Source organism: Enhydra lutris, unplaced genomic scaffold (assembly GCF_002288905.1).
Source record: "Enhydra lutris kenyoni isolate GAN:26980312 unplaced genomic scaffold, ASM228890v2 scaffoldscaffold23, whole genome shotgun sequence".
NCBI lineage: Eukaryota > Metazoa > Chordata > Mammalia > Carnivora > Mustelidae > Enhydra > Enhydra lutris.
Window position 1 is genome coordinate 18,044,149 of NW_019154107.1, and position 23,120 is coordinate 18,067,268.

General features: G+C 37.4%; 1 protein-coding gene across 1 annotated transcript in view; it reads left to right on the plus strand.

Annotated features, from left to right (window-relative positions):
- Positions 1-23,120, plus strand: part of LOC111150500 (cilia and flagella associated protein 47) — a 526,123-nt gene that overhangs the window by 374,937 nt on the left and 128,066 nt on the right. Inside the window, exons 52-54 of the mRNA XM_022507981.1 lie at positions 12,333-12,508; positions 13,106-13,213; positions 21,701-21,809. Coding sequence (XP_022363689.1) covers positions 12,333-12,508; positions 13,106-13,213; positions 21,701-21,809 — 393 coding nt within the window. The remainder of the gene's footprint in view (positions 1-12,332; positions 12,509-13,105; positions 13,214-21,700; positions 21,810-23,120) is intronic.

Genomic DNA, 23,120 nt, shown 5'->3' on the forward strand with positions numbered 1-23,120 from the left:
GTGTGTGTGTGTGTGTGTGTGTGTGTGTGTGTGTTCACATCAGCTTTATTTAAAACACTCGTAGGCTTTGGGCTCCTACTCATAGTTTAGACAGAGAAAGTGACTGGCATGCAATTAACCATTGAACACTTGCTGAGTGTCAAACATTGCTCTGTTTTGCAAGTATGAACTCATTTAATTCTTACTACAACCGTGTGATCTAGGAACTAATACTTTTCCCTTTATAAAGATGAGCAAACTGGGATCCAGAAACTTGCTCCAGCTAAAATAATAAGCCAGAATCAGCACTGGAACTCAGGTGGCCTGGGGCTTAGTGACCCTCTCAGGGCAGGATGTGAGCAGGCGTTTCCTCCAAAGTTCCAGAGGCCCAGCTCGCTTCCCTCTCCCCCGCTCCCCCATACCTAAGATCACAATGAAGCCAGATGGAGCCACTGTCTGGGTACCTCTTCTAGGCTACTGTTAACAGGCAACTTTGTGACCCAGGAGGCTCATGTGAAACCTACATCAATATTTTTATGGCAGTTTGAAATTGAAACTGCAATTAGAATATGTGTTATGGGGGCACCTGGGTGGCTCAGTTGTTAAGCGTCTGCCTTCGGCTCAGGTCATGATCCCAGGATTCTGGGATCGAGCCCCGCATCGGGCTCCCGGCTTGGTGGGAAGCCTGCTTCTCCCTCTCTCACTCCCCCTGCTTGTGTTCCCTCTCTCGCTGTGTCTCTCTGTAAAAAAAAAAAAAAAAAAATTAAAAAAAAAAAAAAAAAAAACGAACAAAACACTGCAAAAGAAAAAAAAAAGAATATGTGTTATGCCTCTACTTTGGGGATTTGGCCTAAGTGATGCCATTTGGGGCCTATGGTTACTTTTAATTTGGTTTGTTTTGTTTTGTTTTTTTAAGTTTGTTTATTTTTATTTTTTTTGGTAATCTCCACACCCAACATGGGGCTTGAACCCACAACCCTGAGATCAAGAGTCATGTGCTCTTCCAACTGGGCCAGCAAGGCTCCGCGTTTTTGTTTTTGTTTTTGTTTTTAACACATGTAATTCTCATTCAGTTTGTGTTGATTTCCTGTTAGTTTTTACTTTAAACCTTTCCTGGTTTTGGTACCACAGTGTGATACCTATAACTCATCTTGTTTACGTATGTTCTTCTGATTATTACCAATTTCATCATTGCTCTTATTTTTCATTAGGTATAGTTAACATAGTTATTTTATAAAGATATTTAATAATTTATATCCAAGGTCTACATAGATAAAAATGCAATTCCTGAGCCTCCATTCCATTTAGCAATACAGGAGTAGAACTTAGCGCCATGAATTTCTAAATTGCTGTTTGTCACTACAGGTAGGTGTATTGTACTACACAATCACTTTCAGCTGAAGTTGATGGCAGAGGGGAGTCTTTTTTGACTACCTCAATCCAGTTAGGCTGCTAAATGACAGTGATGTTGTCGCCTAGTTATTGTTTTTCCCACCTTTCTAGTAGTAATTGCCTAAGGTAAAAATAAATGCACTCTTTAACTCCCAGACATGATGGTTCAGTTGGTGGAGATCGTATGGATTCTTTTAGATAATCCCATCACATAAATCTTTGTGCACTTCTTGAAGAAGTTTTCCAAATACTTTCAAAAATATGCTAAAATTGTTGTCCTTACCTATATACTGTTAGCTAATAGTTTTTAATGCATTCGCTATTTTGCCAAACTTTTGAGATGTATTTAATTTAAGCCTTAGATCATCAGATATAGCAATGGAGCTTTCAAGATACTAAGCCATCTCTGATTTTCCATCTGTATCTCAGCTTTTGTTACATTCAACCCAGTTTTCACATCTTCCTTAAAGATGGTCAGAATCTCTCTAAAATAGCGCTCATGTAAGAAATGTTTATACCCTCAAGGCACATAAATTTGGTTACTTCTTCAGAGTAAGTTCCAAAAATCAGGTTATATTCACAGTAAACAATAAGTGGTTGATAGCAGTCCATTATCTCTTGGTATAAATTATTTAGTATTCTCTTGGAATTTTTAACATGTGATATCTGCTATTCCATTTTGTTTGACCTTAGAAATCTCTTGTATGTCTTATAGTTTGGCTGTGTGAGAATAATGAGAGCGATCCATTATCTTCCTACTGACAATAATTTCAACATACAGTAATGAGTTACAAATGTGTTCTGAAAACAAAACTTAAGTGTGTGGCTAAAACCTATGCTTTAAGCTTTAGATCAGTCATAGCCTCCATAATATTTGTTCTGTTGTCAGTGACAATTGAATGACTAATTTTTTTCATTTTATAATCAATCTTTAATGAAATTCACTGTATTATTAATGGTGAGACCCAGAAGTCTCTCTGCAAGTTAGTGAGAGAAGAATGTTGGGGAGGGAAACATTTATTATACCTTTGAAGGTTTTTTTTGGCTGGTCTAAGAATTAAATTGACATGAGACAAATTAACAGGAGAAAATCAAACAGAAGTTTAATAACATGTATATCTCCTTCCTATATACATGGGAGAGACCCGGGAAACTGAATAACTCCTCAAAATGACAGAAGCCTTCACCTTAAATACTAAATACTATCTTCAGCTAAAGACAAAGCAAAATGTTGGGGGTGGGAGTCAGTTTTATTGGAGGTGACCAGGAAAAGCATTGTAAACAAGGGTAATGTTGCTGTGCAGATTTATGCTTTGCCTTTTCTATTGATAAGAGTCTCTAGGGATTTAGAGTCATTACCCCATCCCCCCAGCCCCCGGTGAGGGAGATGCTATTACAAAAGCAGATTTCCCTTATGAATGTAAATGTCTATTATAAAAGACTCCTACTTAGTTTTTCCAAGAAGCTTAGTGTTTGTGTTTGTTGTTTCCTAAAAATAATCAGTTTAAAATAATCAGTATGACAAAGAGACATGTCTTGGGATGGTGAAATTTTCTCCCCTTCAGGAGCATAGTTAAAAACACTATTATTTTCTTCTTTTTCATTTTTTTTGTATTTTTATATTCTATATTTTTTGGGGGGTGAAAGATCATATATCATGGCTATTGTACATGATTCTGAAATTTTTCTTCCTCGTGAGGTCTTGATGTAAAAAATTAATTTTCTGCTTTGAATTTATCTTGAGAAAATAAAATATAGACTATGTGTACATGTATATAAATACATATATATACAGTCATGAGCACGCTATGAAGACACACACATGAGTTTTGTCTTTCCACAATGTCAGCCTTATTCAGTCATGAAGCAAAGTTAAATCACAATGATAAAGCAGGTTGGGGATTCCAAACTCAATGACAGTTCACCATGTGATCCAACTTGGCTTCTTACATGGCACCCAGAAAAGAACATAAGACAAGCTACACAACAAACGAGATAACAGAAGGGGGTAGGAAGTTAACGAACCAAACCTGAAGTCAGTCTGTGGGCACACAGTTGGAGGTGAGGCCTGGGTCCCGTCCGAGTCAACTTTGGACTCTTATCTTTTATTATATTCAAGCAGTGAAGGATCTCGGTTTTCGGAGATCCATCGCGCAGAGTTTCAGCCGCAGTTGCCTTTTTTAAGTGGTCAGACATAGAGAAGTCATGTCTGAAGAGTCTGAGAGTTTGCTGCCAAAGTCCTCCCCTTTTTAAAGGGATTGAATCAGTCTTGGGCCACTGCAGACCTGCTGTGGTTCTCCTTGTTACCAGTGCTGGGGCATCAGCTGATGCTGGTCCTGGTGATATCTTGTAGCTTCAGTACCTTTAACTACTTGTGTCATTGCTTGACATAGGCCCCTGCTTGACATGAGAGGCTCCATTTTGTGCTCTACATATATACATACATATGTGTGTATACAGAGATACACATTAAGCAGGAGGCTAATTCCTAGGGATCAGTCCCTGCAACCAGATATATTTCTTTTTTTTTTTTTAAAGATTTTATTTACTTATTTGACAGACAGAGATCACAAGTAGACAGAGAGGCAGGTAGAGAGAGAGGAGGAAGCAGGCTCCCTGCGGAGCAGAGAGCCCGATGCGGAGCTCGATCCCAGGACCCTGAAATCATGACCTGAGCCAAAGGCAGAGGCTTTAACCCACTGAGCCACCCAGGCGCCCCTCAGATATATTTCTATTTGTCACAGCTTCTAATAGCTGCTGGCACCCCCACCCCCGCCCCTGAGGTTATGGTAAGTGTCTGAATGCACAGGAACAAACCTATACACTCTTCAGGAGTTTCCGACTTTTTCACAGGTCCTCAGTGCCTGTCGAGTTACGTGCTCACTCCCACATCATCTGCCGGTCCGGCACTGGCAGCCCACCTTGATTGCACGTCTGCATTCTGTATGTCTCAGGCTGGGTAGGGAGATGTGAAGCATGACTTCCTTAGGTATAGGGGCCATGCAGGTGGCAGTAGCAGAGGAATGCCAAGTTTTCAGCTGTCTGCCTGTTTCCTCTGAGTTCTGAACTGTTGGCACTAACTTTTCAATTTAGGAAAATCCCTGAGACAGACTGTAGTTATCACTTCTTTTGAATTACATGGTACATTTTAAAACACCCTGGTACAGTTTGTTTACTGACTTGGTGATGTTTGTAAATGGAATAAAATTAAAATTGAAAATGTCCTCAATAATATGCCTCAATTAAATTAATATTGTATGTTTTGGACCTCAGAAATAACCCCTTTAATTTTTTTTAATTAAGTAGGCTCTGTGCCCAACATGGGGCTTGAATCCATGACCCTGAGATCAAGAGTTACATGCTTTACTGACTGAACCAGCCAGGCACCTCAGAAATAATCCCTTTAAAAGGAACTCATGGGGATGCCTGGGTGGCTCGGTTGATTGAGCGTCTGCCTTTGGCTCAGGTCATGATTCCAGGGTCCTGGAATTGAGCCCATGTTGGGCTCCATGCTCAGCAGGGAGCCTGCTTCTCCCTCTCTCCCCTTGCTTGTGCTCACTCTCCCTCTCTCAAATAAATAAGTAAAACCTTTAAATAAAAAAATAATAAGATAAAATGAAGTGAACTCATGATTATTTTCTGGGAGAAGATATGGTGGGAAATATATCCTGCTAGTGCATGTTGAATTGTCATTGACTCCATTAGGCTTTTATGGGCAAAAAAAAACATAATCTTGATTTACTCTGACCCAGTTAGAGTAGGAAGTGATGAGGTTTTCAGTGCAAATACTCGGTGAGTTAAATTTTCCCTATTCAGAGAAGGTGTGAACTGGCAACCAAATGATAAATTCAACCCACTGTCTTTCTCAGATCTGTCCTTACCAATAACTTTCATGAAAGGAGGTAGCCTAGGTTAACTTGATACTTTTAAACTCTTCCTGAGTAAGATCTTATCAGTGGTTGCTGTATTATTTAGTTTAAAGTATCCAGACTATTAGACATATTAACCATTAGGTTTATATACAAACACTAACGTGTCTTACAAATTGCACATTTATTCTTTAACGAGTATTTAATGCCTCTGGTATCCTTCTCACTATTCTAGATGCTGAGGAACAGTGATGAATATTACAAACAAGGCCCCTATTTACATGGAGCTAACATTATAGTGGAGTAAGACAGAAAACAAAAATAACATTGAAATAAGATATTTCATGGGAAGTTTTTCTGTTGTCTTATATTTTCAACTAAAGACAAACCTGGGAACCATTGATAATTTTCACTCCATGTTATGAAAGCTGCTTCATAAAGTCCTTTATAAAGGACTCACTAAATGTTTTAGTTACGGTGTTTTAGCTGACATGATCAACTCCACAATTTCAGTGGCCTAACACAATAAAAGTTCTTAATGATTGTAACACTCTGGTGCACTTGTTCCCAGTTGGTGGCTGATATCTGCCATGTTGTGTTCCAGTATCCTCCTATATTGTGGTTCCATCAACCTTTAAGAACTAAGCAGTTCCTATATATATATATATATATATATATATATATATATATACACAACACACACACACACACACATATACATATATACATAGATATATGAAGAAAGAAAGAGGAAACAGAAAAGAATTTCCACTGGTTTCTCAAACATGTCATCACAGAGGCAGTACACATCACTTCCACCTATATGCTATTAGAGAGAACTAGTAATATGGCTATGCCTGGGTGCAGGAGAGTTTGGGAAATGTTACCTCTGGTTGGGCAGCTCCTGCCCAGCGGTCTCTTTATATTATGAAGGGGAGCACAGAATTTTGCTGGAGGGATAATATTTTTGCCATGTCAATAAAGATGAGACATCTTTAGCCTATCACCCATGTCCAGCCTCTGTGTGTGTTGGCCAGAACACAAAAATGGAGTGTGGCTTCTTTAAAGAGTGGAAACTGACAGTTTAATGCTCATTGGATTTTGGTGAGTTCTTGCTAAAAGGCTGGACCGTGGATGGAGGGGAAGTGCCTAGAGAGACAGCAGCGGCACATTCACTGGCACATGACAAGATCTTATAGATCAAAGTGGATTCTACTCCATGCTAGGTGGGCTAATTTAAAAGGATCTGCTCAACATGCATTCTGCCAGGGTGAGAAGAACCCAGGAAAAAAAAGTCTGTATGGGGTAGTGCTAGAAAGAGGAAAAGAGAAGGACCTAGAAAGTCAACTGGAAAAGATCAATCAGTATCAGTTGAGTAAGTGGCCTTTGTTTTTTTACTTCTCATCCCATCTTCATCCTGTAGCCTTGAAGATGCCATATTAACATAGTGATTACAGGAGAGGAAGTTAGAGTAGGGGCTTGAAAAGGGCAGGTCACATCTACCTGCTTCCTCATAAGCAGTCTTAAAAATTACTACGTATCTTGGGGGTAGGGAGGGAGTACCAGGAGGAAAGATCAGGGAAAACATTCATTGGACATGAAATGAAAGTGTTGATTGATTTTATACCTCTCTAAAGATCTGACAACCAGACTGCTCTGGCATTAGGAACTATTCTGAGAAAACAACAAGGTGGAGAAAGGGAGATCCTGCCAGGTTTGGAGATCAGTAGTGGAAGAGAAACCGTTTTCAGTTCTCTACCGAGTTTAGTCTATTCGGTTTTTCTGTTACCATGACAATAAATACCTAAGCTAAATTTAGTGATAATTGTACCAACAAAAATAGTCCAGAGTTTTGTCAACTGTGGTGTGAAGACTGGGGAAATACACCCAGGTAGAGCAACTGACAAATATCCCGGCCCTCGGAACAAAATGAGCTTGGTGAGACAGGAGGTAGTAGGTAGGAGCCCAGACATTCCAGGAACAGAAACGATGCCTGTGAGGCTGGAGCTTGGACAGAAATGGCAGTGGGTTGAGGATTGCGGGGGTGGGGGGTGGTTCTTCCAGTCAGAGGTGCCAGCAGGGCCACATCTTGCAGGGCCTCTGAGGGTAAGACGAGATTTTATTCCACGTGCAACTAGAAGCCACTTGAGAGTGTAAAGAGGAGAATGATCTGACCTGTTTTAAAATCTCTCAAAATGTTTTTTCTATTTTAAGAAAATAATGAACATATAAATTATATTTAGATGCCAGAAATATCTTTAAAGATTTACTTATTTATTTATTTATTTATTTATTTATTCATTCATGAGAGAGAGAGAAAGGAAGAGCACAAGGTGGGGAGGGGCAGAGGGAGAGGGACAAGCAGACTCTCTGCTGAGTACGGAACCCCATGAGGGGCCTGATCGCAGGATCCCAAGATCATGACTGAGTGAAGTCAGATGCTTAACTGATTGAGCACCCAGGTGTCCCTGAAGATATTTTATATTTGTTTTAAAGTGAATATGGTGGGCGGGGGGTCCTGGGAGGCTCAGTCATTTAAGCATCTGACCCTTGATTTCAGCTCAGACCATGATCTCAGGGTCATGAGATGGAGCCCCGAATCGGGATCTGCACTGGGAGTGGAGCCTGCTTAAGATTCTCTCTCTGCCCCTCCCCATCTACCCCCTCTCCTCCTCTCTCTCTCCCTTTCAAATAAATAAATAAATAAATAAATAAATTTAAAAAATGAAAATGAATATAAGTAATCAAACTTCCTCTGAAAATGTTATAATTTACGAAATTCAATACATCTGTTTGTACCTATTTTAAACCTATTCCAATTTCAGCTGAGTGAATTTTTTCAGTGTTCTAAATTTCAACATCTTATGAAGGTCTCCATGCTCTAAAATCTTTACTTATATGCCATAGGATTAAATATACATAATTTATTCCTTTTACAAAAGGACGATGAAAAATGAAAGCAATTTCTTTAAGCAGTCATTATGTTAGCTAAAATATTGCTTACGTACAATCCAGAGAAAAATACTGAACACCTTATAAAGGAATGCTGTCTATCATTGCACCCAAAAGAGGCCATGTAAAGACAAAAGACAAAAGACAAAAAAAATAGTCACTATTTCACTTGAATTTCCAAAAACAAAATCAGTCCAAATTGATATATATTTAATTCTAAAAAAACTTACAAAACCACTCATCAAAGTGGGAGAATATGCCATTGGCAAGACATACACTAGCCAAATATTTCACACCTTTTATATAGAGAGCGTAATCACAGAAATTCAGCTGTCTTTATATTTCCTATTGAGTGAGAGTTATTTGTCATAAAATGGAATGGGGGTGGCAGGATGCCTTAGACAATAAGACTATTAACCATTTTTGCAAATGACTCCTTTATACATTCTTTTTCTGACGTTGAAAATAGTTATGTATTTTTGGATTATGTAGCTAACACAAAGGAGGTATTTCAAGAATAAACTTACAAACTTGGATCATCTCATCAAATCATGAATGACAAAAATCTCTTTAACTTATTGAGCACATGAAATATTTAAAGAGGGGCGCCTGGGTGGCTCAGTGGGTTGGGCCACTGCCTTCGGCTCAGGTCATGATCTCAGGGTCCTGGGATCGAGCCCCGCATCAGGCTCTCTGCTCAGCAAGGAGCCTGCTTCCTCCTCCCTCTCTGCCTGCCTGTGATCTCTGTCTGTCAAATAAATAAAAAAAAAAAAAGAAATATTTAAAGAAATATCTAATTTTTATGGCCTTAAGAAATACAGTTAGAAAATTAATCTTGTCTAAATTAATTTTGACAGTATTTTGGCAGATGTATATTTAAAAGAGATTATTCATACAATACTATATTTTAAAGGTGTAATTTAGGGGTTTTTAATCGATTTAAACTTGAAAAGAAAATATTCAAGTTATAATGAACGTTAGAAATTATTTTTTATAATGCTGTAGTTAAATTTGACATGTATTTTACCAGACTAGAAATACAGCGCTCTTAATTAATTGGATACTTAAAGCTTTTTACTATAATGAAACATTCATTTCTATTGAGTCTCTTGCTGGTTTTGAGGCCCCAGAGAATTCCACTGCAGGCTTTCCCTAGAGACTGCCGTACTGCTGTAGTGCAGGTGGTTCGAAGCAATTAACGATTGCTCTCTGGAAGGCTGCTCGATTTTGAGGGGGTGTCCAGACCTACTGGATAAGAGTGAAGTGATGTAGTAGTGATATTTGCCATGGATGTGTCAAAGAGAGGCTCTTACACAAGTGCCCCAGAGCTGCCATCCCCATTTGCATCTCTGAAGATTTGTCCACGGTTAGAATGTCGTTTGTATCACTAGGGCGTACTTCTGTTTCATGGCTTGTAGTTCACAGCCATTGCAGTAGATTGAAAGTGGTTTTGTTCTACTTTGTGTTCAAAGTCTAAATGTGATGAGACATAAAGCCATCTGATATTCCAGTACTTCATTCCTCTTTAGACCAGAGTTTTTCAATGTACGGTCTCAAAAAAATGTGAGTGTGTCAAAACAAGCTTTTGGGGGGTGGGGGGTGGGATATAATAGAATACAAGAGAATAGAAAGCATCAGAGAATGTCACATGTGGGAAGAGCAGGGATCATTTTGTGAATCTTTTTTTTTCAGTGGTATGTGTATGTGGGCCATGTTGTGATGTAAAATGAATTACTCTAGGTTGTGGTGAGAACATTTTGAAAATCACTGGTTTAGATCCTAGTATTTTTACTTCTGTGAAGAATAAGCTAAAGCATTGTTTTAAACTGACACCGACCTTGTCTGAGAAATATCTGAGTAATAGACGAGGACAAATGTCTAGTCCAAATCTGTCTCATTTCAGTTTTCTACCTAAAGAGCTGGGCAAAGTTTCTAGGCCAATATATAGTTGTTGGTATTTGTTATCCTGGCATATGGTCTAGTCGTTGATTTGTGTCACCCTTAGAAACTTCCTTAGGAGGCTGAATTCTATAACAGTCTCATGAAATACTTCAGAGTGCCTAGAAAATGATAAACTCAATGACATAATGTCATTATTGGGTTTTTTTGCATTTTGTATTTTTAATTTTCCTTCTTTATAATCATGAGCTTAGTTACTTTACTACAGCAATTTAAATGCCCGTATATTTTAAGAATCCATGATTCTAATATCTCCTGAAACTATTGTAGATAGCCATTTTCCCATGCATTTATAATTAAATCTGATTTGTAATAAATGATATCCCGATTTAATTGTAAATTTGTATATATTCTTGTTTTTCATCTCTCCTTACCAGATGTTGTTCACCACACTCAATGCTGTTTCCATTCCCCTAAAACGTAACATTTATCCACTCATTTATTTATATATTGGTAATCAAGCAAATGTTCATTCTTTGGGTGAAGCTGTAATGTCTATCTTGAAGCTATGTTTTGTGAATAACTCTCTCCCCATCACCACCTGTCCCTACCAGCTTAGTATCAAGGTTGTTTTTGTCATTCTCTAATGTGATAAGTTTCAAAATAATTCCAAGTCCTAAAGTACACCCATTGCCAAGCTTTGAATTATGACTGAAATGCACGACATTTTCCATTTCATTAGGGTAAGACATTATAGACAACTCATCCTTGTTCAGAATTGAGATATGTCCTGTCTTTTGATCACCTTTAACATTTTTGTTTCAATTAATGGCTTTTTACTATTACTGTAGTATAGTGGAGATTGTGGCTATGATAGGATGAACTATAAGTCATTAGTCAGAATGGTCAGAATGGGGATCAAGAAATGTCTTAGAACCTGAACAGTACCTTCTAGGGCTAAGTGGGTGTAGCTAGAGGGACAGGATAGGAGAAACCAGAATGGAAGGAAAGACTCTAAACAAGAAGGTAATTTTATTATCAGCATAATTTGTCTTCTTCAGATTTTCCTTAGTATTTGATGCTGATGTAGAGAGATACTTAAAGTGTGTCCTCTGTATCAGCAGAACTTTTTAGAAATATATATTATTAGGCCCACATCCCAGAGCGACTAAATCAGAGTCTTTGGGGGCCATGGGGACCAGTAATCTATGTTTTAGCAATCTCTGGAGATGATTCTTATGCATGCTAAAGTTTGAGTACCACAGCTAGAGAAAACATTGACAAATGGACTTCATGGTCATATTGGTATCGAAGAAAACTATATTTTATTTTATTTTTTTTGAAGATTTTATTTATTTATTTATTTGACAGATGGAGATCACAGAGAAGCAGGCAGAGAGAGAGGAGGAAGCAGGCTCCCTGCTGAGCAGAGAGCCCGATGCGGGGCTTGATCCCAGGACCCTGAGATCATGACCTGAGCAGAAGACAGAGGCTTTAACCCACTGAGCCACCCAGGCGCCCAAAAACTATATTTTAAATGTAATTTTATCCTTTCCATAGCATTTAGCTAGATGGATGTCTTAGAGTATTTGTTGTTTAAAAAAATACCATTTACCAAGACTAGTCAAGAAAAACATATAAGAGATTAAAAGTAAGTGAGATGGGGCACCTGGGTGGCTCAGTGGGTTAAAGCCTCTGCCTTCGGCTCAGGTCATGATCCCAGGGTCCTGGGATCGAGCCCCACATCAGGCTCTGCTCAGCGGGGAGCCTGCTTCCTCCTCTCTCTCTGCCTGTCTCTCTGCCTGCTTGTGATCTCTGTCTGTCAAATAAATAAATAAATAGGGCGCCTGGGTGGCTCAGTGGGTTAAGCCGCTGCCTTCGGCTCAGGTCATGATCCCAGGTCCTGGGTTCGAGCCCCACATCGGGCTCTCTGCTCAGCGGGGAGCCTGCTTCCTCCTCTCTCTCTGCCTGCCTCTCTGCTTACTTGTGATTTCTCTCTGTCAAATAAATAAATAAAATCTTAAAAAAAATAAATAAATAAATAAATAAATAAATAAACCTTAAGAAAAAAATTTAAAAAAAAAGTAAGTGAGATATATTTAATAGTGGAAAAAGGAGAGAAATAAAATAAATGGGCTTATGTTATATAAAAGTTTTCTTTGCATTTGCTTTTATAGAACAATGACTCACTCTATGCGGACACTAAAAGCTGATTATTATGTATTTGTTCTGTAATTCTAGGAGAGCATTTGCATGGAAATACCTCTCTCTAATCCAAAAGAGAGAATCATTCACATAGATGTGCAGTTATCCAGTGCTGCCCTTAATGGACTCAAGCAACTTACTCTGCATCCGCTAGAGTGTATGAACTATGTCGTACAGTATTCTCCAGCGACTACAGGCTGTAGAGATGAAAGGTGTGGTTTGAGTGTGGCATTTTATTGTTGATCCTTTGAAATAAAGCCTTCAAAAGGATTTTAAGTGACTTATTCAAGTCTACTCAAGTAAAAGATGACAGAGTTGACATACCAGCCCAGTTATAATTTTATTTATTTATTGTTTCCAGTTAATACTTTTAGACAGTCACAGGTTCTGTTTCTGTTTCCCCGGAAGGGAGCACATGCTGATAATACAGAAAGGTCTCCAGAGTTGCCTATCACACGAAAATATACAGATGTTTAAATCAACGAACCAAATTGGATTTAATTACAGAAAGCAGGACTTCTCTTGTTATTGCTCCTGCAAGATATTTGACTTCATTAATGTTTAAATATTTTTCATTCATTCAACAGGCATTTATTAAACAGATCTTAATGACGACACTTTTTCTGAATAATGAAGTGATCTTCTCATGAAAATGAAACATTTAAAAATAGATCTACAACAACAGTAGAATGTGTCACAAAGCAGTTGTCAAATATTGTATTTGAAACCACCTATTTAGGATTTTTTCTGCCAATTTTATTACACAAACTAAAACCACTGATAAGATTTTGTATATTTTTCTCCACCAGCATTGTTTTTCAGCCAGATGTGGCTCTCGAGTTCTGGTATTTACTGAGATTAACTACTGAATTGCCGAAACCAGTCACAATACCAGAAATACAATGTGACCTTGGGAAGTAAGTTCTATTTCACAGATAAAATTGTTTCGTGGAAGGAGAAAAGTTTATCTAAAAGAATATTGTTGTAATCTACTTAATCTTTTGGTAAGACATAAATACATTTTTAGTCGTTGATTTTCTTCTCCAGGGAAGATTTTATATTTAAATTACCCCATGGAAAATTTATGTGAAAGAAAAACAAATTGGGACTTAGTAAGGAGAGGTTTTTATTCAGAATCATTATTGCAAGGGAGAGAAAGGGACTACTGAAATAGTTGGAGATGCACATCTCAGAAATCTGAAAGCATCTCAGAATCAAACAGGAAAAGGTAAAGGTGGGACAATAATAGATAAGCAAACTCTTTGGGGGGAAATCTGGCAAGGAAAGGAGAATGACTGTTGGCAATTGATAGGAAAAGAACCACACTGTGATAAACTGACTCCCAGGAGAAGCCAAGGAAGGAGGCATATTTGTGCTTGCTCAGACTTGGGGACAAGCAGAACTCATGGCCCCATAGGAAATATAGAAGGCTGAGTAAAGTTTGGTCAAAGCAAAGCAGAGGGTCAGCAATAGACAGTGGAGAATACTTGCTCACTTGGCTAATAGCATGTGCCCTTGACATATGACCATTTATATTTACGTGGTTGAGCTCTTATTACATGTCTGGTACCAGGTTTGATGCTGGTATGTTGGGTAATCAAATCACAATTCCTACTTTTATTATTTTTTAAGAGGTATTTATTTGAGAGAGAGTGAGAAAGAGAGAGAGCACGAACAGGGGGAGCAACAGAGGGAGAAGAGAAGAAGACTCCTTACCGAGCACAAAGCCTGACATGGGGCTCAGTGTCAAGACCCTGAGATCACGACCTGAGCTGAAACTAAGAGCCAGATGCTTAACCAGCTGAGCCATGCAGGGGCGTCCCTACTTTTAAAATTTTTTTATTTTTTACTTTTATTTTTATTTTTTAAATTCTTATTTTTTTAAAGATTTTATTTATTTATTTGACAGGCAGAAATCACAAGTAGGCACAGAGACAGGCAGGGGGGGGGAAGCAGGCTCCCTGCTGAGCAGAGAGCCTGACGTGGGGCTCAATCCCAGGACCCTGAGATCATGATCTGAGCCAAAGGCAGAGGCTTAACCCACTCAGCCACCCAGGCACCCCCCTACTTTTATTTTTATTTATTTTTAATAATTCTATAAAGATTATATTTTATTGAGGAATGGAAATCCAATATGAAACAAATAGAATTATGGTATTAATGAATTCTAAATAGTTTATGGGTCTCAGGTCAGACTTATACAAAGCTCAAGGTGATATTTATTTACTTTATATTTTAGGGAGCAGTTTTGATTATGTCAGATACAATTGAAAACATGCTTCCATAAATTACTATGCAATAATTCCATATAAAGATGAGGTAATCCCTCATAGCTTAATAGTAAAGATCCTTATCAAATCAAATATTCTTGGAATCATTTTGGTTTCTAGTATGTGTAAAATACATTCATTATTATCATCTCAGAGTCACAATTTTTTTCATTCAGGATGAGGATTTTTTGAGCCATATCATCTTGAAAGGAAGTTTAAGACCTAAAAGTTACTATATTGTTCACAGATATAAACTACATGAATATTTTTTAAGACTAATATGCCTATTAGGGGGATTTGCCTTGGTTTCAAATGGGGTAAGTGAGGTTTACAGATGCTAAGTGATTTGCCCTAGGTCACTAAATGTAGAAAAGAGACTAAGGAGAATGTTCTTGTATATAATTTTCCAGATTCAAACTAGTGGATCTACATAGAAAATCCAGTGGAAATCCAAAGATTTGCCCTACAAACCTTTGAAAGATAATAGTCTCTAAACAAATAAATAACATCTGTGAATATAAAAACGTGCCAAAATCTCTACATTCTCTAGCAGAGATGTCTTTTGGCCTCTTTCCTGCTTCGTATTATAGTATCATACATGGTTGTATTAACAATACTTAACAAAGGATGATTAGGAAATATGCGAATCTGCAAGAGGATTTGGTGCAATCTTGCTTCAAACAAAATACAGCATGTTAGGCCTGAAGGCAAACCTAAAATACCCTGGAAGTAGCATATGTAAAAGAAACAGCATCCACGTGAAATAACATAAAGGGCTTTTAATTAAATATAACTTATAGTATTGGGCTGATTTTAATGGCACAGTAGATCCTCCAGTATTGTTTTTGTTACCATTCCAAGTTGTCTTTCCTGCATTTCAATCACCACTGATAGATGAAACTTTAGGTCTCAGATTTTTTTTTCTGTCCAAAGGATAATACACAATTCATGCTTTTCAAGAGCATGTGCACTAATGGACAAATCAGTACCTCTTTGTTAATTTATCTCCCTTAGCACTCCAGCAGAGTGTTGCATTCTCCCAGTGCCAGATCTGTAGCTGATAAATCCGTAGCAAGTCCTTTATTAAGGAAGTGGTCCCAGTAAGAACAATCAGTAAGAGAATAGGGGGAGCAGGATAAGAAAGGGGAAGAAGTTAAGCAAGGGTGTGATGGCAGGTGCAGCCCCAGACTATCTGATCCTGCAGAGAACTCTGTAGCATAAGTTACATCTCAGAGTTGGTCCTGTCTTAATGCAACGATGCTTGGCTTTTGAACTCCCGTACTAGTCACTATAAGCTTCCTTGGGAAGAGGTAACAACTCCCAAGCACTTCTACTGCCTATAGAGTTGAGGAGACAGCAGGACCCACCGGCAATAATCTGGTCTCAGATGAAGATAAACAGCCAGTATGTAGAAGTTGGGATCTGAGGGAAGAGTACTGGTAAAAATCTTTCAGGGGAACGGGGTGGGGTGCCGGCAGTGTCTGCTTTCACTTACTAACAAACTTATTTCTAGTTTTCTATTTTTTTCTTGTTTTAAAAATAAATGTATGAAAACTATATACATACATAAAAGTATTAGTAAATGTAATACACTTAATGTGAAAATATTTAGCACAACAAGTTTTACAATCATGGTTTTTTTCTTTATTCCACTGAAAGGTGCTCACCTTTTCTTTCTTTTTGAATTCTTGTTACTTTTGGTCATGTTGTTCTAAAGCATAATTTCTTTTTATCTAAGTTATACTGTATAGAATTAAAAGTTGCAAAATAATAATAGATGTTTGAGAGTAACTACTTTTTTAGCCAGCCTTATTCTGGATCCTTATCCTCTTTGGAAGTTTGCATGGCCATTAATTGTATCCAATGTCTTTAAAATGTTTAATAAATCAGTGTGGCTTTATTTTCATACACTTTTCTAGGCAGTTGGGGGTCTCTTTCAATATGGAAATACATGACTTTCAGCTTCTGGAAGTCTCAAATTATGCCATCTATTTTCTCTCTTCTTACAACACCTTTGTTTTAGTTTTAGAGCTTGGGGGCTATTTTAATTTTCTTATTTTTTGGTCTTTTTTTAAACCAGCATCTGTGCTTTTGCATTCAGTTACATTTACCTGAATTTATCTTCTATTCTTTCTGTTGAATTTTTGTGTCAGCCATCAACATCCAGCACCATTTTTGTTGTTGTTGTTTGGATGTTTCTTTTACATATTTCTGGGTTTTTAAAAATTATAACGTTCTGTTCTTATTTCATGTTGATAATATTTTTTCTGATATGCTTAAGATATGAATGGTCATTTTAAGAGGTCTTGGTCCTTGTCTTTAGTTATAAATTTTGTTATCCTTTTTCCCTACTCAAAAATTTCCCTGAAACTTGTGTTACTCATATTTAAAGATCTATTTATTTAATTGAGAGCGAGAAAGAAAGTAGGGGGGGGCAGAGGGAAACAGAATCCCAGGCAGACTCCCTGCTGAGTGCAGAGCCCAAAGCCGAGCTCGAACTCAGGACCCTGAGATCATGACCGGAGCCAAAATCAAGAGTTGGATGCTTAACCCGCCTACCTACCCAGGCTCCCCTTGCTCATATTTAAATGCGAGGCTCTAAAATAATAGTCAGGACTTACCCGTTTGTGTTGTTCTGTATACCATTCTTGACTGATTTTCTTTGCTGCAAAAGAATTTTTTATTGTTTTTCGTCTTTTAGGTTTTTTTTCCCCCAGTTTGGTATATTATGAAACATATTGTTTATAACATTGTATATGCTTTTGTTGCACATATGTGCTCATTTCTGTTGGATAGAAACATAGAAATGCAATATCACTTTAATTTAGTGGGTAACAACAAAAAGTTCAAAATTGGTTGTATGTATTACATTCCACTGGCCATATATGAATGGTAGTTGTTTTACATCCTCAAGAACATGGGTATTGTAAGACGAATTTTAACCATTGTGCTGTGTGTAAAGTAGTACGTCAATGTACTTCTATTTTTTTTAAGATTTAAAAAAAAGATTTATTTATTCATTTATTTATCTGAGGGGCGGAGGGAGAGAACAGGGGAAGGACAGAGGGATAGAGAGAGAAAGAATCTCAACAGACTCCACATTGAGCCCAGAGCCCAATGCAGAGCTTGTTCCCATGACCCTGAGTTCCCATGACCTGAGCTGAAATCAAGAGTCAGAGCCTAACTGAGCCACCCAGGCACCCCTTCAGACTTTTTTTTCCTTAAGTGATTTCTACATCCAGCATGGGGCTTGAACTCACAACCCTGTGATCAAGAGTCACACACTTTTCTGACTGAGTCAGCCAGGCACCCCTATGTCAATGTATTTTTAATTTACGTTTCTCTCATGAATAATGAGGTTGAGCACCTGCCATATGTTTATCTTTTTTGAAATTTTTGTTCATGCCCTTTGATCATTTTACAATTTGCATTTTCCTTTATATCTTATAGTTCTTTATATATAGTGGCTACAAACCTTTGTGGGTTATATATGTTGCAAATACCTTTTCTTATCTTGTGAATTTCCTTTTCAGTCTCTTAGTGGAGTCTTTTAGTGACATTAAATTCTGAATTTTTAAAAAAATTTTATTTATTTATTTGACACAGAGGTCACAAGTAGGCAGAGGGGCAGGCAGAGAGAGAGAGAGGGAAGCAGGCTCCCTGCTGAGCAGAGAGCCTGATGCGGGGCTCGATCCCAGGACCCTGAGATCATGACCTGAGCAGAAGGCAGAGGCTTTAACCCACTGAGCCACCCAGGTGCCCCTAAATTCTGAATTTTAATGTAGTTTTTCAGCTTTTTTGTTTTCTCCAATTCTTCCATATTCTAACATCTCTAAGAACATCACTGTCATCGTATATAGTTCTCATGTTTAGATCCACAATGTATCTGGAGTTGATATCTGCATGTGATATGAGAGAAACATCAGTTAGGATGTCATTACACTAATTCAGGACCAAGATGATAGCAGGCTGGACCAAAGGATTGCCAGTGATTGTGGAGAGAAGTGTTCAGTTATGGTTTATTTTTTAAAGTAGAGCTAATGAGTTTTGTTCACTAGAAATATTTGAGGCCTAAGGAAAACAGGAGGGCACGGATGACACTAAAGTTTTTGACCTGAGCAACTGAAACTAAAGATGTGACATTAACTGAGATAGAGGAGACTATAAGAAAACCTGGTTTGAGGGTCAGGATCAAGAGCTCAGCTTGGGACCTGTAAATTTGAAGTTTCTATTAAACACCTGAATGATGATTAGGAAGTTTGAGAAAAAGCCTGGAGTACAATGGAAGTATTCATGTTGGAGATACACTATTTAGTTGTTCCCAGGTTTATGTCAAGCATAAGCAGAGACAAATGGAGTAAGTTGTAGGACTTAGCACTTTTAAGTCAGAGACAGCCTCAATTATAATCTATGATTTGCCTTACAGATTATTATTAATGAATTTCAGAATGATAGTGGTCACTTACTAAATAATTTGCAAAATGAAATTAATTGAATTCAGTCACCCCAGGAACCTTTACATATTGGAGGCATTTTTTGTTTTATCCTTTTATGGTAAGTGCATTCTTCTTAGGAGTTCATGATATTTTCTCATCACTGGTGTCTTTATTTTTTTTTTAAGATTTTATTTACTTAGAGAGAGAGCATGTGTTGGGGGAAGTTCAGAAGGAGAGGAAGAGAGAGAATCTCAAGCAGATTTCCCACTCAGTGTGGAGCCTGATGTTGGGCTCAAACTCAACAACCCTGAGATCATGACCTGAGCTGAAATCAAGAGTCAGACACTTAACTGACTGAGCCACCCAGGTGCCCCGGCACTGTGGTTTTTTGTTTGTTTTGTTTTGTTTTTTTTTGTTGTTGTTGTTGTTTGTTTTTTGTTTTTAGTGTCTTATTTTGAAAAAGTTTAAGACTCAAAAGAAGTTGAAAAAATAATTCAGAGTTCACACATGCACTTCATCCTGGAAATGGTTTTTAAGGTCCTACCACTTGGTTCTCATTAAAATTACCTTCTTGGTGCATCTGGGTGGCTCAGTGGGGTAAGTGGCCATTTCTTGACTCCAACTCAGGTCATGATCTCGGGACCCTGGGATCGAGCCCAGTGTGGGGCTCCATACTAGCAGGGAATCTGCTTCAGGATACTTCTCTTTCCCTCTGCCCCTCTACATGCTTGCTTGCTCACTCTCTCTCTCTCTCTCTAAAAATAAATAGATATATATTTTTAAAATTACCTTCTTATTTTTCATTGATTTGACAAGTAATATTATTTTAATTTTCAGGCTTATTCTGTATTAAAAAGTTTGAAACAGTCTTGATGAAAAAATATTTTATTGTGACTGTTTAGAAATGAGTAACCCAAGGAAAAAGTATAACATTTTAAACTCGAGAAATTTAATTTTGTCCCTAAATAATAAATATGTATATCAACAATCCTCAGTATACACATTTGTAATTACAAACTTCATTTCTCATTATTGGGAAAACTAGCAATTAAAGAAAAGATTTATTAGATTCAATTCAGTCAAAAAACTTTTTCCAGATGAACAATGAATCAAGTACCTCTTCAGTTTGTATGTTTTGCTCCTTGGTCCACTGGCAATCACAGGTTACATACACTTCTTACTTTTTCCTATCTTTGCCCATTTCAAATGTCATCAAGTTATATTAATCTTTGCCATGAAATTGATTTTAATTTCCACAGAACTTAAACTATTTTTTACTTTTTTATATTCCACACATAAATGAGATCACACAGTATTTGTCTTTCTCTGAGCTATTTCACTTAACATAATGTCCTCTAAGTTCATCCATGTTGTTGCAAATGTCAAAATTTCCTTCTTTTTTAAGTTTGAATAATATTTCATTGTATAGTTCACATTTGTGGAAGAACATATCTTGGCCACTGTGAATAATGCTGTAATTAATGTGGGAGTGCAGTTACGTCTTTGAGATACTGATTTCATTTATTTTGGATATATACCCAATAGTTGGTATATACTCAATAGTTGGGATCTAATTGTTAGATCATATAGTACTACTTTTTAAATTTTTTTGAGGAACCCTCCTATTGTTTGCCAAAATAGCTGTTCCAATTTATATTTCCATCAGTGGGGTACCGGTGTTCAATTTTCTCCACATCCTTGCCAACACTTACTATTTTTTTAAATGACAGCTATCCTAACAGGTGTGAGGTGGTATCTCAGTGTGGTTTTACACTGCATTTCTGTAGGATAACAGTTTTCATGCTATACATCAAAAGGTATTAGAAATGATGGTAAAGTGAGAATTACGAATCCTCTTGATTAGTCTTTGCTTTGAAAATAAATACCAGCCATATTTTTTTTCAGTATTTACTCATCATTGGTTTGGATCTTTTCAATGTAATGGACAGAACTTGTGAAATTATTACTCATTATTATTATTTCTAAACTATGTTAACCTTTTTGCCTGAATTTAATAGTTACAAATAGTGAGTAAATATTGCTCCAAAAACAGTGATATATTCTACTGCTCAGTGTGGAATAACATTTGGTCTCAGAAGTAGAATATCAAGGACTAATTTAGCAAAGTACCATTAGTGCATACATGATTATTCTTATTTTGAAACTTATACAAGTCATTGTATTAGTTTCCTAGATCTATCATAACAAATATCACACACTGGGTGGATTAAAACAACAGAAACATATTATTCTAACAGTTCCGGAGGCTAGAAATTTGAAGTCAAGGTTTCAGCAGGACCATGCTCCCTCTGAAACCAATAAGAGAGAATCCTTCCTTTCCTCTTGTGGCTTCTAGTGCTTACCAGCAATCCTTGGTATTCCTTGATTTAGAGGTGCATCTATTCAATCTCCTCCTCCATTGCCATATGGTCATCTTGTCATGTGTCTTCACATTATCTAATAAGAACACCAGTCATAAGGGATTAAGAGCCACTCTATTCCAGTATGATCACAACTTAGCAAATTATATCTACACTGACCCTCTTTCCAAATAAGGTCACATTCTGAGATATTGGGAGTTAGAACTTAAATATATCTTTTTTGGGTATGCAGTTCAATCCATGATAGTCATCAAATTTATAAAATTATCATTGAACAAGTTTATGAACAAGTTTACTTACTTCATTTTTCTTTCCAGGTATGCTATTCAGATCATTCCTTTAGTTAATCCTACACATGAGACCTTAGAATTGCAAGCAACAAACAGTAATCCTGAAAATTTTGTCTTGGATGTTAACAGATCATCAGTAAGTATATTTGGAAAGCGAAGTAACCTACCACTATTAGAGCATTTTTCAATAGTGATTTTGGAGTACACTGTGGGGTATTATCATTTGATTTATTAATAAGGTTTCGAATGCTTCAAATTTAAAAATAGAATTTATATACATACATATTTCCCCCCATTTTAATTGATCAAAAAAGCCAATATTGTGTCCATATAAATTTTTAAAATTCTATATGCCAGTGTCATACTCATTATCACTGGACTCTCAGTAAACTGGTTGTGCTTTATTGCTGACCATTTCAGTAATCACATTTGGAAACCATTTCCCAGTAGTATGATATTGTCTCAGCAATTTTTCTATGTTTCCAGGGTTCCAAGAGGCTAGTTCCTTCCAGCACTTGAGTTCCTGCCCATCACCTGTCCTCCACTTCCAAACAATGTGAACAGCTCTGACACTCTCTCCTTTCTCTCCCCTATTTTCTCATTCCTTGGTCCCGAGCAGAGACTAGAACCAGTCAATGGGCCCAATCACTTATCTCCTCCCACAAGTAACAAAACAAGATCTGAAGGTTTAGCATCAATATCTTTATTTCCAAGCATATGATACCAAATATGCCCAATGAATATCAAAACCATGTTTTCAGGTAAACTTCAAAATGATAATTCTTTTTAAAATATTCCATCAACCCATTTGACAGAGATCACAAGTAGACAGAGAGGCAGGTAGAGAGAGAGGAGGAAGCAGTCTCCCTGTGGAGCAGTGAGCCCAATGTGGGGCTCAATCCCAGGACCCTGAGATCATGTCCTGAGCCAAAGGCAGAGGCTTTAACCCACTGAGCCACCTAGGCGCCCCCCAAATGATAATTTTGATAGATTTTTTTCTTCAGGGGATCTCACAGTAAATCATGAAACCCTGTAAGTAGATATAATATTTAAATAAAGGCTTGTACTATTTGCTACTTAATGATTAAGAAATCTACAATGTCATTTCATTTGTATCATTTTTAAAATTTTTAAAAAAATTTTTATAAACATTTAATATATTTTATCCCCAGGGGTACAGGTCTGTGAATCGCCAGGTTTACACACTTCACAGCACTCACCATAGCACATACACTCCCAAATGTCCATGACCACAACCCCCTTCTCCCAACCCCCCTCCCCCCAGCAACCCTCAGTTTGTTTTGTGAGATTAAGAGTCACTTATGATTGTTCTCCCTCCCAATCCCATCTTGTTTCATTTATTCTTCTCCTACCCCCTTAACTCCCCATGTTGTATCTCCACTTCCTCACATCAGGGAGATCATATGATAGTTGTCTTTCTCTGATT